We start from the raw sequence: 16109 nt of genomic DNA, 5'->3' as shown, positions 1-16109 counted from the left end.
CCATAATAAATTATTAAAATCCCCTCTGATTTTAGCATATATGTGTTTTAGGGGAACACAAATCTCAATTGCTTCTTTCAGGTAGTTCAAACATTCATGTGATAAGAGATATTCTGGACTGACAATATAAGTCATAATATGTGAACTCTAGTAACACAACAGAGTGATTATTTTGTAATGCTTGCATGATAATCTTAACTCTTATGAGAAGTGTTTTATACTTTGCATATCAGAGCTTTCAAAAATAAAACTTTTTGAAATGTATCTAGAGATGGCTTTAGCAACTGATAAACTGCTCAGCAAAATAAGTTTGAGTTGATGTGATTGTATTGTTTAGATTTTTATTTGCAGGTCAGTCTCATCAGTGCAAATAAGGTAATTGAAGTGGAGGATAAACAAAACCCTTTCCAAAAGCACAGAAAGGTTCACTATCTAGAATACCCAGAAACGGAAGAGTTAATGATGGGGCTGCACTGGATTCAGTGTATTTGCAGATGTTGCTGCAACCAACTGCTGATTTTATTCCCATCCTGTCAGGGAACTCTGCCAGCCGTGATTCATGGAATGATTTTTTTGCGCTGAGTAATCTGTGGTTTTTCCTTTTTTCCTCTTCCCTCTCCTTATTTTTACCCTAAACTAAAGTCCTATTCATTTCAGCTAAAGGGAGGGGAAGCTTCCAAAGCATTAATACAAAACATTACATACACTGTGTTTTGACTAGAGGAATTTTAACAAACGTTAAACTTGCAGTAATTTTACTTAGTCTCAGACAGAGTAGTCCAGTGCAGAAAAACAGTTTTACGACAGAATTAGCTTTTGGTTTTGCTAGTCATATGGTGTCACAGTTCTTTTAAGACTTCTGTACTAGTATTGCTAAAGAACATCCAACTTTTGTGCTGATATTATGCCTCCTTTCTCACAGATCGCTCTGAAAGAAATAAACCAGACTGCCGCTCTTCAGGGTAAGAACCATATTTCTGTATTTATTCTTCCCTTCTTTTCCTTTTTTTCCCTTATTTTTTTCCTTGTTTGGGATGAACTAGGAAATCGGCCAGAAAAATAAAATGCCATTCTTCTGCTTCTCTGTTTTGGTAACAGTAATGAAATACCAAAATAATTGTGTTAAGGGTAATGTTTTTATATTCCTTACAGGCAAAATTTTCCAAGGAATTAACGGGGCTTATTAAACTGTAATTCTGCGCACTTCAAATCCAAAGGCTTGTTTATGTATCACATAGAGGGTTGTTTGGTAAAACTGTGGTTTAAGACAAGAAGCTCTCATGACTTTTGCTTCTTTGGATTATTTGCTTCTGTAACAAGAAAAATAATTCTTGGTTCAGTCAAGAATAGCAACACTTTATTATTTATTCCATTAAACTTATAACCATCATACCTAAGGTTTCAGTACAGAGAGAAGCAAACAAATGGGTTGTAAACAAAACAGACATGCGCACAAACATTTTGGATTTAGAATTTCCATCAGCAATTCCCATGAACTTCTCAGATACTGATTTGCAAGGCCACATCTTCCCTTTAGCTTCTGTAGTTCTCCTTCTACTCCTCTTGTTTTTAAAAACAATCTTGTTCTCTTTTGCCTTATTTCTAAGCTCTCCCTTTCAACTCTCCACCAGGGAATAGGATCTCGACCATATCCTGTGGTGGATAATGGGATTTTAATGAAGTAAAGTGATAGAGCAGACCAGCTAACACTGGCTCTTCTACTCCTTTTTGAAAAGCCTTTCCAAAGAATGCCCCTGGTGTCCAGCCTTCTGACATAACATGGCCTTTTCATTTGATTTTTACAGTCTGATTTTTTTTCTTTGTTATATTTTTATGGTACAGTGGGGTAGCTTTTATAGCTAGAACAGAGGGAACTGTAGCCTTTTCTTATAGCACAGTTGATGAGTTGTATCTACTGTGTGATGTGATGGAAGAGAGAATGCTTTTCCCTTCCCTCCCATATCTGCAACAGCATTGTAGCTCTTTCCAACAGTGTATTTAAGTTGCAGGGGAGTATTACCTTTGTCTTTGATTACCTACGTTACTTATGTCTGCTTAAAACATCACTGTATGTCCTGGTTTTCTTCTGTGATTAAAAATACTTAGCCTTTTTCTTCAAAATGATGCAGTTACATGCAGGTCTGTATGTCTGAAGTTTTACTAGATCATGTGGTACTACAATAATGTCAAATCCAAGTCATTATCAAAAGGAAATCTGATTTTATAAAGATGTTTAGTTTAAGCTTGAAGCAGCTTCAGTCTGTTTCCCCTTCTTCTGGCTGATCCTCCCCACCAGTACCATTTTGGTCTGGAGTATTTTAGAAGTTCTAATTTGGAGCCAAAAGCAAAGTGAAACTTCTGATTTTTTTTTTTTTCCCATGGAACAGGGATTTCACATGTGGACCAGCCCTCACAATAGAACATTGCCCTCAGTTGTCTGGGTTACAGATTCCGAATTCTCATTTGGAAAACATGGGGAAATTGACAGTGTGATGTAGGTGGCTCATAATGTTCAGAAAAAAAGCAGCTCTCAACAGTCTTTTATTCCAACTAGTAGTGCAGGTGCTTTCTAACCATGTATTATGTATCTTCTGCTCCCTTTTCAATCTCACTGGCCATCATGTCATGATCGTTCTGCTTTCCAGGATGAGCTATGAGGTAGACAAGTCATTGTCTAAAGGGTAGTGTGGTTTTTTGCGCACCTCACTGCTGCTTCTAGGCTAGAGCAGGAGCAGCCTGCCTTACTTAGCTGATGTACTGTGCTAATTGATACTGCTACACTCTGTGGTTCATTTCTCATTATAGTTGGAAGCATAACCATGTGGCGACAAATTGCTGGGTCAGATTCTTACCCCCAGTCTGGCTGTATCATGTCTGGGAAAAGAGCTGCAGCCGCATGAAGACCCTTGCTGTAAGACCTGAGGGAAAACTAAATAGTGAAGTGTGCAAGACTTTAATTAAAGTGCAAAGCACACTTCTTGTGTAACATGGGCAGCATTTCAGAGCTGTTTGAGTTCCATTTGGGACAGTTTTATGGCTTATGCCATTTTATAATGAGCTACTGCACACACAACACTTTTCTCTCTGGGGACAGTTCATGACAAAGGAAAAAGAAAAGTGGCTCAAGGGCATCTTGTCTACTTTCTTCTTAAGCTGCATGTGTTGGGATGCATCTCTTAAAAGAACAACGTGCCATCCCTCTCATCATCTGAAATGGAACAAAAATGATCCTTGTAGTTGGACTTAGTGTCTAGTAACAAGAATTTCTCCATAAAATAATGGAGATGGACATGAGAATAGTAGGTGACCAGATAAAGACCTATCCAGTGAGCCGCAAGAAAGGTAGATATCCTGAGATGAAATAGTGGGTGTAGGTGTTTCCAAGAGAGAGCCAGAGAAGTAGAAGTTTATTTCATAAAAAGCCCTGGTGAGTTCTTGCCCAGCAGTCTTGATTAAATTAATCACAAATGTGGAACACTGGGATAAGAAGAGGAAAAAAAAACCCCAAATCCAACCATCACCAACACCTCCTCAGGTTCTGTAAGATTAAGTTTTAGTCTGGAACACGATCAGCTTAAAAAACGCGTGACAATATTTCTTGTGATTGCAGAGGTCTAAACTTGTCCTTTCCAACACCATGTTCTTACGTGTTTCTATGTCTGTGTATTTCTAGATCAGCTTGTGCTTGAGTCTCCACAGTATGAAGGATAAAGTGCTCATATACAATGAAATAGGAAGAGTGTTAAAGCATAGCTTGGACATAATTCATTTGCAGTGAGAAGCATATAAAAATCTGTTCTAGATAGAACAGTATAAAAATGACATTTAATATAGTTCTTTTTATTATAAGATGATACCATTTAGATAATGCAGGGTGAAGCATGTTTAGAGCGGTATCAGGAACTGTGACAAATATTCTGGTTATGTTACTAGCCTAAGAGATGTTTAGTGTGGAAGAAATGCTGCAAGAAGGTAGAGTATTCTGAGCGGTGATACTGGGATCTAGCACGACACTGGGAAGACATTTGGGGAGTGGGTGAATCAAAATGCATGAGTAATGTTTTAAAAGGAGGGAAACGGATACTAGATAATGCTCACAAAATTTGCATTAATGCACATTTGTCTCTTTTGGCAATTAGCAACCATCTGGCATGCAGGAGTGTTTAGATAGAGAGGAGTAGCAGAACAGGGCCTGTGGATATCTTTTTCATGCACTGATTTTTTTGTTAAATATTAGCACATTAGTAAAACAGATGGTCTCTGAATCTAAATAATGCTTATTGCTATGTTAAATTTTTATCAAAAAATGTTTAATTTCATGACCTAATACTAACCATCCTTTAATGGCTGTATTTCAGACAGTGTTAAAGATATGTCCGTACTGGCAACTGTGATCTGTAATTATCATTATTTCTTGATTTTACTGTCAGGTCACGCACTGCTGGCTCTGATAGCTTCAGGTCATGCACTGCTGTAACACAGGTCAGTTAGGTTAAAAGAAGCAGCCCCTTTAGTCTTATGCTTCTAGAGGTTTTCAAACTAAAAATTATATGCTGGGAATAGAACAGAAGATTTCAGGCATCCACATATTTGCAGTTCATCTCTGAACATGACTAAAACTCATAGAAGGAACTAGATTAATTTCATTGTGCTGTTGGGTTTTTTTTCCCTTTGGGGTAAGGATTATGAACCAAAAAATTCCTGAAACACAGTCTTGTAATGTGATATCACTCACTGTAGCTGCCCTGACCTTGGAGATGAGAGGATGAAGGTAGCTAAACACTGCAACAATTTATTAAGAGACTTAATAGCTTAACAGTCACTTGAAGAGATTTTGATTTCTAAAATCCAGGAGTCTACTGTGAAAGCTTGCCCTCAAAGTGGGGAGGGGGAAGAAAATAATTAGTTCATTTCTAGAAAGAGTTTCTAGGTTTTACTGGCGTATAGTCTGCCTGCTGATTGTAATGTGCTCAAGTTCTTTAACAGCTGGTTGCCTTCATTTGATTGAACTAAATTGGTCTTTTTTATTTTAAATACATCAAGTCAACAATGCAAATAGATGCAACCCTTCTTTTGTTCCTTTATAAAGGAGCACTTGAAGTGGCTGATCAAAGGGTCTACGGATCCCTTTAGTGAGGACCTGGTAAATGAAGTTATCATTTTTATGAACGGCATTTTGTATCTTACTTTGGGTTTAGTTTTTCTTATGCAGCAGAATGCCGTTAGTGAAAGCTTCTCTGCATTTCTATTTCTTCTGCTACGTAATGTTGATCTTGTGAAGTTATAGTTAATAGATATTGCAGTAATGGTCTAATTATATCTTAAGAATATAAAAAAAGTGAGAGGTGGTCTTGTACCCCTACCGAGGACCTGTACTTCTCTGTTGTGCCTTAGTCAAATCATCAGTGTGGAGAGAGTTTGGATGCTACTGCTGCTTCTGCACTGAGAAATCACAGGATGGTGGAAACATTGGTGGTAAAGGACTTTTTCAGGTCATGTAGTCAAACATCTTACTCATAGGGGGAAGATCAGGCCAATGGATGTCTTTTTCTAGCCAAGTCTTGAAAACCACCCAGGAGAGGGAGATTGAGCTCGCTTATTTGCAGCCCACTTACAGGCTGCTTGTCTGTCTTGCCCTAACTTGATTTCCAAATGATGATGCTGTGGGAGACAGTGTCAAAAGAATGAGTCTAAATCTAACTCTTCAGTTCAAACACTGAACTGCTTAATACCCAGAAGGACCAGATTCATTCCCACAAACATCGTGAAATATAGTTTTTTGTTGCTGTCGTTCAAAAGTCTGATATCCACTGGCAACTTCTGTATTACCTTGTCAATGCAGCTGTTCCACAAGCAAATGTCAAGCTTTTGCCCATTCACCCAATGTTATAGGCTGTAATGCAGATCTGAAGTTTCAGACTTCTAGCCTTGCTGATACCCATCTGGAAGGGAAGGGCTGTGTGCAGAAGAAAGAATGAACGTCGGGGAATGATGCTCATTTCACCATTACATGCTTATTCTTTATATTCAGCTTTTATGATTTTTTTAAGGCTTGGGAGTAGCAGCTTACTCTTAGTGTAAGCATTTGTACACCCCCAATAGGTCAGAAGTTTATGTAATAAAAAGTGTCGAGTCTCCTTCCTAAACCCTTGGGGTGCAGTTTCATGATTGCCCTGAGCTGAGTTCATCCTGTGCCACTCCAGAAGGAAGGATCTCATTCCCTCCTTTGGGCTGTAAGCAGTGCTCCTGCGGTTAGCTGGATCAGAAGGTGGGCTCCATGGGAAAAAAAAAATAGCTGTGCCTCCACCTTACAGATGAAGCAGGTTCAGCAGAGGGGGCAGAGTAATTTCTTGCAAGTTGCACATAAATCAATAACAGAGCTGGCAGCAGGGACTCAGTGTCGTGACTTTGTTGTTGGTATCTAAAAAGTAGGATCGTGTGGCTCCATTTTTTTCATTCTGAGAGCTAAATTTTGGACTCAATCACTTGGAGCGTGGTGCAATCCCACTGGTTAACTACGGATTTAAAATGGTGAAATTTGAGATTGGAATCTGCTTATGTGTCTGTCTTTCATTTATCATGTGTTTCTGGTCAGTAGCACGTGCTGTGCACATCAGAGATGTTCCTCCTGGGAGTAGAATAAGCTGGAGCAGTTTTGTGCAGTGTATTCCTTTGCCACAATAAATCTTTATGTTTACTGTATTCATTGCAGTGTTAATTTTCCCTGCTCAATTTATGCTTATGTGTAAATGAGGGGAAAAAAAATCAAAAAATCACAGGTAGAGCAGAGGAATAAATGCAGATGGGTTCAGCTTAGTTGCTGGCAATTGGGGATCGTATGGGTATCTAGAGCCTGTGGGTATTTGTTCCAATGCTGCCAGATCATGACTGTGTTGGGAATTTTGGGCTGTTCATCTCGCAGATAGTAAAGAATTACTGTGAACGGTGCATCTTAGCCAGCCTTCCAGGTTCCTTATTCTTAATGAGAGAAGAGGGCTTGGTTTTGATAAAAGAGCATTCTGTTCCTCATTTCTGCAAAGGGAATTTTGAAGGACTGTTTGATTTGGTGTGCTGAACAACTCCTTCCATTGTCTGGGCTGCCCTCCAGTGCTTATGCTAATTCATAATGGAAAATAATGCTGAGAATTAAATGGTTGGTGAAAGAATAAAAGAAAAAGGTTCACCCTCCTTCTTCACTCAAAGGATTTCGGTGCTTTTTTGGGCATCTTGTGTACATGAGCAAGTTTCACTTTCCAGTTGCCATTCAGAAAGTACTGAGGACAATCCAGATACAAGGCCACTCTCCTTGTGCATTAGAATTGTTCAGGACATAAAAAGCCATGGTAGACTTTAGTTCTAGAAAAAGTGGTTTCAGGAAGCACACAATTATACACATCACAGGTTTTTTTAATCATGGAGCTTTCCTTTTAAAGGCAATTTTGACCAGATTTCAAATTTTTCCTATAAAATGGCAATAATTCTCTAAAGAAAACATATGGCTTTGTCTTTTAACCCAGCTTTGAGGTGAATGGAAGAGGTGGGAAGAATCGGAATTCTCTGTTAATAAGTAACATGTGATGGACCAAATTAATCAGTCATGATTATAATTCTGCTTCTTTATGATTAGTCTTTTTTTCTCACAAAGACATTTCAATGACAAACAGCACATGAAATTAATCTGATGGATGGGAAAGTGCTGGAAGAGGATTCTTTCCAAAAGTATTTGTAATAGGATCAAAGGAAACAGAGGAGGAGGAGGAGCTGCTGAGGGAAGCCTTTGGGATAGGTGTCAGGGCTGAGGAAGGAGACTCAGCAGGTTGTATGTACACATCAGGCTCAGAAGTAGCAGTAGTTTGGTTCTCTCAGGGAAAAAAAAATAAAAAATATGTTGATATTTTAAGAGTAGTGGAGCTGATACTTGAGCTGTGGTTTATTTCCCGTAGGATTTAAATAGGTTTCTGTCTAGTTTACAACAGTATCTACATTTTCCTTCACCTTTGGAATTTGAGTGGGAGAGCTCAGTTTGCCCTTGTATTGTGTTCGTTTCCATGGCCTCTTACTCAGCTGTGCACAAGAGAGAAGAGGTTGTTACTGCTTCTTTTTTTCTTCTCTTTTTCTTACTACTCACCTACTTTGTCATTTCATTGTAAGTTACTCTTGGGTGTCTGCAGATCATTCTAGTACAGGTAATCGGTTACCTTATGTAGCATCTGATTTTTGGCAGTTTGAGCATTGAAATGATTGATCAAGTACTCTTTCAAAGCATGTTACAGTTGCATCCACACTACATCATGGGGAAAAAATTTTCCTAGTGAGGCCTGTCACATTGTTAGTTGCTTTCTTCCTACTGTATTTCTATCTGATGCTTGCTGTGCAGTTTGCACAGCTGTACTTTAGGCTCTGATCCTGTCATTTGTGAGACATTGCATTTCTGATTTTGCTACAGGATTTCTCTTTTCAAAAGCAGGCTTTTGCTCACTGCAGGTACCTGGTTGTGACTATCTATGAGAAACCATAGCCTCACCTGAGCTAGTACTAGCCCTCAGCACAGACAAGGAGAGCTGCTTTTGCATCTGTTTCCAGCTGCTTAAGCTTCAGGAAGGAGATCTGTGGTACAAAAAGTCATGTTGCCTGATCCCTTGGAGGCAACAACCAAGGCAGGTCACCAACAGGTCCCTTGCTACAGATGACTGAAATTAGACCACACAACCCTAAATGTGGAAAGTATTCATGTAAGTATGGTCTTTGTAAGTCTACATAGCCACATCTGAATCTTGGGAGTGTTGTTATGAGAGGTTTGTTGTCTGTTCAGGGTATAGTGGACATTCCTGTCTCCTGAGGCTTGAGGCAAAGGTTGACTTCTAATTAAAGAGAAGATCCAAATCTAATCATAGTGTTGCAACCACAAACAATTATTACTTTGTTAAATCTCTCATTTGAACTACAGCATAATATCAAGTTCAAGTGAAAGAAGTACATCAGTGATCTCATATTAAGCAATATTTTTTTTTTCTTGGAATAAATGTTTAGTCGAAAGCAATAGCTTTGGGTTTACTATTATAATTCTTCTAATCCATGTTATCTGGGCTTCTGCTTCTTCATCCCTTCACACACCAGCATCTGGTATTAATATAGTGTAAGTTCATATAATTCTAATATCATTTTATGATTGGATGAATTCAGGAAGTTCCTTCCCTCTCCCAAGAACCCAATTTCTTTTGGGCACCTGCTTTTAAGACCATTGTGTTTCTATTGCCCCTTCTAAAATATTAGGTCTGTGCTGACGGGTGAAGGTTGGACAGCTAGGAAGAAAGAGGACAGTATCATGGTCCAAGTATAGTCATGACAGCTGCAGGAAAGGCTTTCTCACCACACCTTACTGCTGTATAGGACAGAAGATTATTTGCATTACTGCCAAATCTATCTTCTTCCTTCTGAGGCTGTTGACAAGGAAATATGTTCTGTTAAATGAACATTTTACAGTGTAGGCAGACTACCAGTGCTTTTTGTTAATAACAGCATTTTTTTTTTGACCTAGGACAGACCTGAAATGACAACACAGTTCTCTGTATTTCCTTTAATTATTATTCCTATACTATCTTTTGTATTATTTTTTTTTTTAATTATGTCTGTTAGTATTTGAATTGACAAAAAGTGTTTCTTAGTGAAGTAACTGCTTTGCTGAAGGCGCTAAACAGGTATTTTGCACTAAACAGAGATGTACGTGAATGGAGATATTAAGATTATTAACAAGATTATTAGCAAGATTATTAACATTCCTGGAGGGCATAAAACAGAAATTTCCAAGATTATTTTCATGTTTAAAAAAAATATTCAGAATTTTCTAATGTCTTTAAAATTAACCCAGAATTTGTCTTTTTGTGTTGAGATTTATCTTAGAATCATAGAATCATTTAGGTTGGAAAAGACCTTTAAGATCATCAGGTCCAACCATTAACATAACACTGCCAAGGCCACCACTAAACCGTATCGCCAAGTGCCATATCTACACATCTTTTAAATACCTCCAAGGATGGTGACTTATCCACTTCCCTGGGCAGGCTGTTCCAGTGCTTGACAACCCTTTCACTGAAGAAATTTTTCCTACATCTTTTTTTACAGGGAGATGACCACTTCCCTAGTCCTGATGGACACACTATTTCTGCTACAAGCCAGGATGCTCTCTTTCCATAAGCCTTGCTAATTCCTGTGCAAAGATCCTTTTCCAGCTTTGAGATAGGTGTACTGCATCTGTGGCCAGCAAGGCTGGTGTCATGTAAACTGACCCATGATCAAAACCTCCAAAATTGTGCCGGTGACACCAGTCTCTTAGCTGCGTATTGATCTGCTGGCTTTTTCTGTTTCTTCCGTCATCATTTCCTACAACTGGAAGGATAGAAAACTGCTTGTGCTCCTGAACCCTTAACCAGTCATCCCAAGGCCCTGAAGTCTCAATTGCTCTTGGGTTTCTTGTTGCAACTTCATTGCTTGCCTACCTGAAAAGTCAATAATGGACAATCATCTGAGGGCCATAGCAGGGTAGGAAGCTTCCTCTTCTCATATTTAACCAAGGCTCCTGGGAGGCACCAGACTTCCCTAACAAGTGGATCTGGTCTGCATATTCCATCTGTTTCCTTCAGAAAAGGGTCTCGTGTGACTGCAACCCATTTTTTTTTCTTTTATGGAAGCAGTTTTGATGCAGGGTACAGGCTGACTTCACCTTGGTGACACTTCTATGCTAGGTAAACTGTTGTCCTCATCATTATTTCCTTGCACTTGTGGAACCTCATAGCTTTTGTGGAAGGCACTTGAGCAGATGGGGCAGTCACAGAGGGGATGCGCCGGCTGGTTCAGGCAGGAGCTTGTTGCCGTTGCCCCCTACCCCTTAAGTCACTGTGTTCAGCCAGGTGGACAAAAGATAGGGAATCTTCCCTGTCATAGAATCATAGAATAGTTAGGGCTGGAAAGGGCTAACCCTAAAGGATCATCAAGTTCCAACCCCCTTGCCATGGGCAGGGACACCTCACACTAAACCATGTCACCCAAAGTTCTGTCCAGCCTGGCCTTGAACACCGCCAGGGATGGAGCATTCGCAACTTCCTTGGGCAACCCATTCCAGTGTCTCACCACCCTCACAGTAAAGAACTTCCTCCTTATATCCAATCTAAACTTCCCCTGTTTGAGTTTTAACCTGTTACCCCTTGTCCTATCACTACGGTCCCTAATGAAGATCATTCTGTCTGCCTGTTGGGCCTGTCTCAGGGAAGGTGGGGTGCAGGTCAAATAGTCTGTGCCTCCCTTGCACTCCCTCATACTCCCCACCCTCCTCCCAGAGCTCTTATCACTAAGCAGAGGAATTCTTCCACATGGGCACACCTTCCGCAGGCATGCTCACTGCTGCTGTCCGATACTGGCACAAGAGCAGGGCACACCCACTGCCTGGCACTGGTGCGACAATGTGCTCCCACCAGAGCTCTGGCTGAGTAGCCACATCAGTCGTGGTGGGTGCGGAGCTCAGGGAGGCCATGGCTTTCTGCTGGGTGGGTACCATTCCTTCCTGGGGGAGCTGGCAGGCCATCAGAACCCTTCTGTGTGAACTGCTGCACAAACCAGCTGATGGGCCATGCTCTGCTCACTAGAGCTCCATAAGGCTTTCTTTTTCGTATGTGTGAGTGGCTTGGCTGTTGCTTCTGGTCCAGCCTAGGTCCCGTCTGCTACTGTGGTGCAAACTGTGGGTTCCTGGTGGCTCTTCGCTCCCCTAAGGTTCCTGAATTTGGGAACCCCTCTTTGCATTATGCTAGAGTGCTCCGTTGCCAATCATGCCAGCACCAGAGCCACTCATCTTGGCCACTGATCCTATTAGAACTGAAGTATCTGGTTAAAATGGCAAAGCCTTCAGACTGGTGACCTTTCATCCTAAAAGACAAGTACAGGTGTAAAGGTGGTCTTTATGGAGCATACCTATTCCAGTATTCTTATTCTGTCTTTGCTTATTTGTGAAACAGAAGCCTAAGGAAGAAGATAAGGAAAAAGAAAAGCAATTGTGCATTGGAAAGTATCCATGCATTTTGTCAGCATCCAGATTTGTATGGCTCAGAGCCTCTGAGAGGGGATGCTTGCTATTTAATAGCACTCAATGGGGTTTCTGTATTTATGTTTTTTTTATTCATATACAATTTTAGTACCCATAAAATTTTGTGGCAAGCACTGCCACAGCTTAACCTCATGTTTCATGTTTTGAAGGCTCTTTTGACTCCTTCAAACTTGGTATCTGCTAGTTTTATATAATGCTTTCTGCATCCTGTAGTGTAAGAGTCTGAGCTGCCATTTCCTATAGCTTTGCTACTTCTTGTGAAACGCAAAATGCCGTTGTTCTGGGTTTAAATGGATCGTGTTAATCAATTAGGCAGTCTTAAAGAAAAGGTCATTATTACTTTTGGAGGCCCAGAGGCATGCTAGCAAGGGAAAAGGGAGATAAGGTTATTGGCTCATATGAGAAAAAGGACAGGAAGAATTCATTGCCTTTGGAGTTAAGAGCATCAGTGAGAGTGGAGGTTACAGAAATTACCTGTTGTGTTATCTGAATCCAGAGCCTTTAAGCTGTACTGGAGATTAAAAAAAAAAAAAAGTCATTTTCTAAGCCTGTAAAGATTTGAGATCAAATGTCAGAGGTCAGAGATAAGTGGTTTTTATGAGAGAAAGGTAGCCACACTGGTCCCTGTTTTTTCTGTTCTTTCGGTCACATGAGTAAGCTGAACCTGATACTTAGTGTCTCTTTAATTTCCTCTAATTTATCTGATAGCATAGGTGCACTGACCGAAGTGCATGGAGGAGTATATGAAAGAGCTGTGTGTCTGGGGGATTCTTACAGGCTAGGGAGGGGCACTAATTTTCGTGGCTATGAAATATTTTGGCAAGTTATCTTTCATGACTGTTGCTCCGTCAGGGTCTGGTTCAATCTGTTCTATGAGTTGTTTGTTTCTGAAGCTGAATTTAGTTGAGTGGTGAAGGTGATGATAATGATTATTTCTTCCGAGCTATAACCATCCATTAGAGGCTGCCGTATTTATTGATTTGCTATATAATTTGTGGTCCATGACGTTGTAAGGCAGCTAAGGTGTATGAATGAGGGTGGAGGAAGTTTCCCTTGTCTTGTAGTATGTTTGAGTAGTGACTTACTCAAAGATGAGATCTGTTTCATTGGAAAAATGTCCCCAGAAGTTAAAGGCCTTCTCTCAGTTATTAAGGTAGATATTTTGAATGCTTTTATGGCAAATTCAGTGCTGTGCCCGCCTATCAGGGTTTTGCAGTGTGTTTGAAATAGGTGTGGGCTTTGTAGGTATAGGTTTAAATATCTGTTTCACTCTGATGGTTGGTGCTTCTGTTTCACACTTGGAAAAGGTTTGAGTATGTAAAAACTTGGCTGGTTTTGCCCACCTTGGGCTAACAAAGATATTACCTTTACCTCTATACACTGTACCTTACCTACATCCTTGTAGAGTCAGGATTACAAGACTTGAAAAGTAAACTTTGATACCTATCTTTGGTTGACCTTAATCTCAGAGTTGCTGGATCTTTGTGAATGAATAAAAAAGGAGTGCAGTGTAAGGTCATATTTAAACACTATAGACCAATAGATATATTGTTTGTTGTTACTTAGTGACAGTTTCTGGCAAATCGTTTTCTGTATTTTGTAACCAAAAGCTCATCAGGATCTGTGGTATAGAAGAAAAGGAAGCATTTCAGTGTTTTTGGAGAAATGGCAAGGGAATAGTGTGTAAGGCAAACATGCCATTTCTCTGACTGATCTGCATGCAGGGCACTTGCTGGAAAGACAAGTCTGGTGAAGGGTGTGGTTATAAGCTTTTATTTTACAATGTCTGTGCACTGTGCATTCTGTAAGGGCTGCTCTTACAAGTTCATGGACCTCATGTACTGGAGGGTGTAACTGGGTGAGTCAGCAGTCCATTGGAACAAGATGCGATCACACATGAAGATAGTTTTACTTTTGTGAAGCTTTAATATATGAGGGTTGAAAATGAGTGTTTCTGCTCTTCTTTAATTAATTGTTTTATTTATTAATATAAATGGCTAGTTTGAAGCCAGTAAGCCTTTTTACGATGACCTTGTAATATTCTTGCACTCAATTTTTTGACTGTTGGATCGCGTTTACAGTGTAGGTTTTTGTTTCCTGTTTCTTGTTTTTAAGTGCTAAGACTTCACTGTACTTTATGCATATGTATCAATACGTCTGTCTTATAAACTGTATCTTCACAACAGATGTCTTTGCTCTCAATCTATATTGTTTTAATCTACAATTAAAACAATGAGGAAATTCCTTTTGTTTTCTCACTCGGATAAAGCTTGAACTCCAGCACATTTCACACTCTGATGGCCTATGAAGAAGTTGAATTAGGCTAAAGGAGCATGGAAATCATACGGGGTGGGACTTGTCAAATAGTTCAGCATTGTCCATTGTTATACTTTGAAATTCTCGAAGGTGCTCAGCTGATTTTTTTTGACGCTGAGGTCACACTAGTATCTAACACTTCTCGTAATCCCATTCTGTGGCTTCGGTTGAACTTTACATTTTGGATGCTTCTCAAATGACTCTCTTTTGTATTTCAGAGCTGACTAGGCAGGATCCAGACACTATCTTAACTGCTGAGTGGAGAAGCTATTAGGTACTGTCCTTTGGAAGTGACACTCAGTTATCCATCTGCCAGACGTCTTAATATGCCTCAAGATTCCCCAGGAACTCCTTTCTTATACACTAGTTTCTGAAGTCTTTGAAGTCTCTATGCTTACAAGCACTTGAGCCTTCTCCTCTGGATTCCTCACCTCCAGCTCATGCATCCTGTGGGTTGTGCTGAGTTCTCACCCTTGCAGTCAGTGCCCTTCAATTCATTTGTTCCTCTCTGGAGCCACACTCTGTTGTGTTTCTATACCTAAGCTTCTCAGCCTCTTTTCAAAAAGCCAGGCAAAATACACCAATCTTTTCATTATTTTGGGTGATTTAACACCCCTGTCCCTTCCCTATTCTTTTCTCTGCTGACCTGTAGGTAACAGATTTAGTAGGGCTTTTAAATACTCACTGTTGTGAAGTGAGTGTTACCTGTTTTGTTAGTAATCAATATTAATGCTTTTATTCATATGAGTACATGCATATGCCACTTTCCCCCTTTACAAAACCTCAACACTATACCTGTCTGTTCTGTGAAGTACATAAACGATTTGGAGAAAATCTAATATCCATACTTAATAATAGTTAAAGCCTTGTAAAAGTATTTTGAATCCTGTGTATCCAGATCTACAGATTTTCTTTATGGCTTTGGCTTGTTCATCCTTCGTGATTAAACCAGGTTTTATTCATCTGTTGTGTCAGTTACAAAGGTGCAGGAGCTCATTCAGCCACCAGATTGTATTTGATGTACAGGGATGTATGAAGCAAGCAGAATGTCCTGTCAGTGGCTAGAGAGGGCTTTGATTTACTGGCTGAAATGCTACTGCAAATATTTGATCCAAAGAACCATTCTTTAACTGTAGGACACTGTCATCTTTCCCCATTTGCAAATGAAAGAAACTACATAGACTTTAATGGTAATGAATTTCTATCAGAAGAATCTGCAGTTTACCTCTGTTTTATCTGAAAGAGCTGTTTCTTCCCTTCATTTTTTTAACACACACTTTTGTGCCTGAGTATGTTGCTGGCTGGGGCCAAATATCCTGTCACTATCACTATGACAATTTAGTTATACTTGCATTTACATTTACAGTACTGCATTGCTATTACGTTGCTATTAAAATTATAGATGCTTTCTACTGCTAGAAATATTTACTACCAAGGTTAAATTGTCATTAAAGCATAAATACTAGTTACTAATTTTAATCAAAACATGCTAGCAGGGTTATCACAACAGATGAACCTTCTTAGCTGTTACAGAAATGCCAGAGTCTTCAATAAGCAGAGCCCTTATTGGGGGCTCAAATCAGTCAATATACAATGAAGACTGAGAATACCTTGAATCATGCTCTAAGGATTTGCCTTTCTGGAATGGGCGTGTGCGTACAGTCATCTTCAGGGGCAAGGGGCAGTTCTGCTCAGGTTG

The 16109-nt window shown here is 39.8% G+C and overlaps 1 protein-coding gene across 2 annotated transcripts in view; it reads left to right on the top strand.

The window, feature by feature from the left end:
• Window positions 1-16109, top strand: part of SH3D19 (SH3 domain containing 19) — an 84100-nt gene that overhangs the window by 16293 nt on the left and 51698 nt on the right. The window contains exon 2 of one of the 2 annotated variants that reach the window (XM_065692658.1): window positions 923-962. In XM_065692658.1, coding sequence (XP_065548730.1) covers window positions 923-962 — 40 coding nt within the window. Of the gene's footprint in view, window positions 1-649; window positions 963-16109 lie in introns of those variants that run through there. The other variant, XM_065692665.1, reaches the window with a different exon arrangement.

This window comes from Lathamus discolor, chromosome 1 (assembly GCF_037157495.1).
Source record: "Lathamus discolor isolate bLatDis1 chromosome 1, bLatDis1.hap1, whole genome shotgun sequence".
Taxonomy (NCBI): domain Eukaryota; kingdom Metazoa; phylum Chordata; class Aves; order Psittaciformes; family Psittacidae; genus Lathamus; species Lathamus discolor.
The sequence above is the reverse complement of the archived record's forward strand: the minus strand, read 5'-3'. Positions and strand labels throughout refer to the sequence as shown.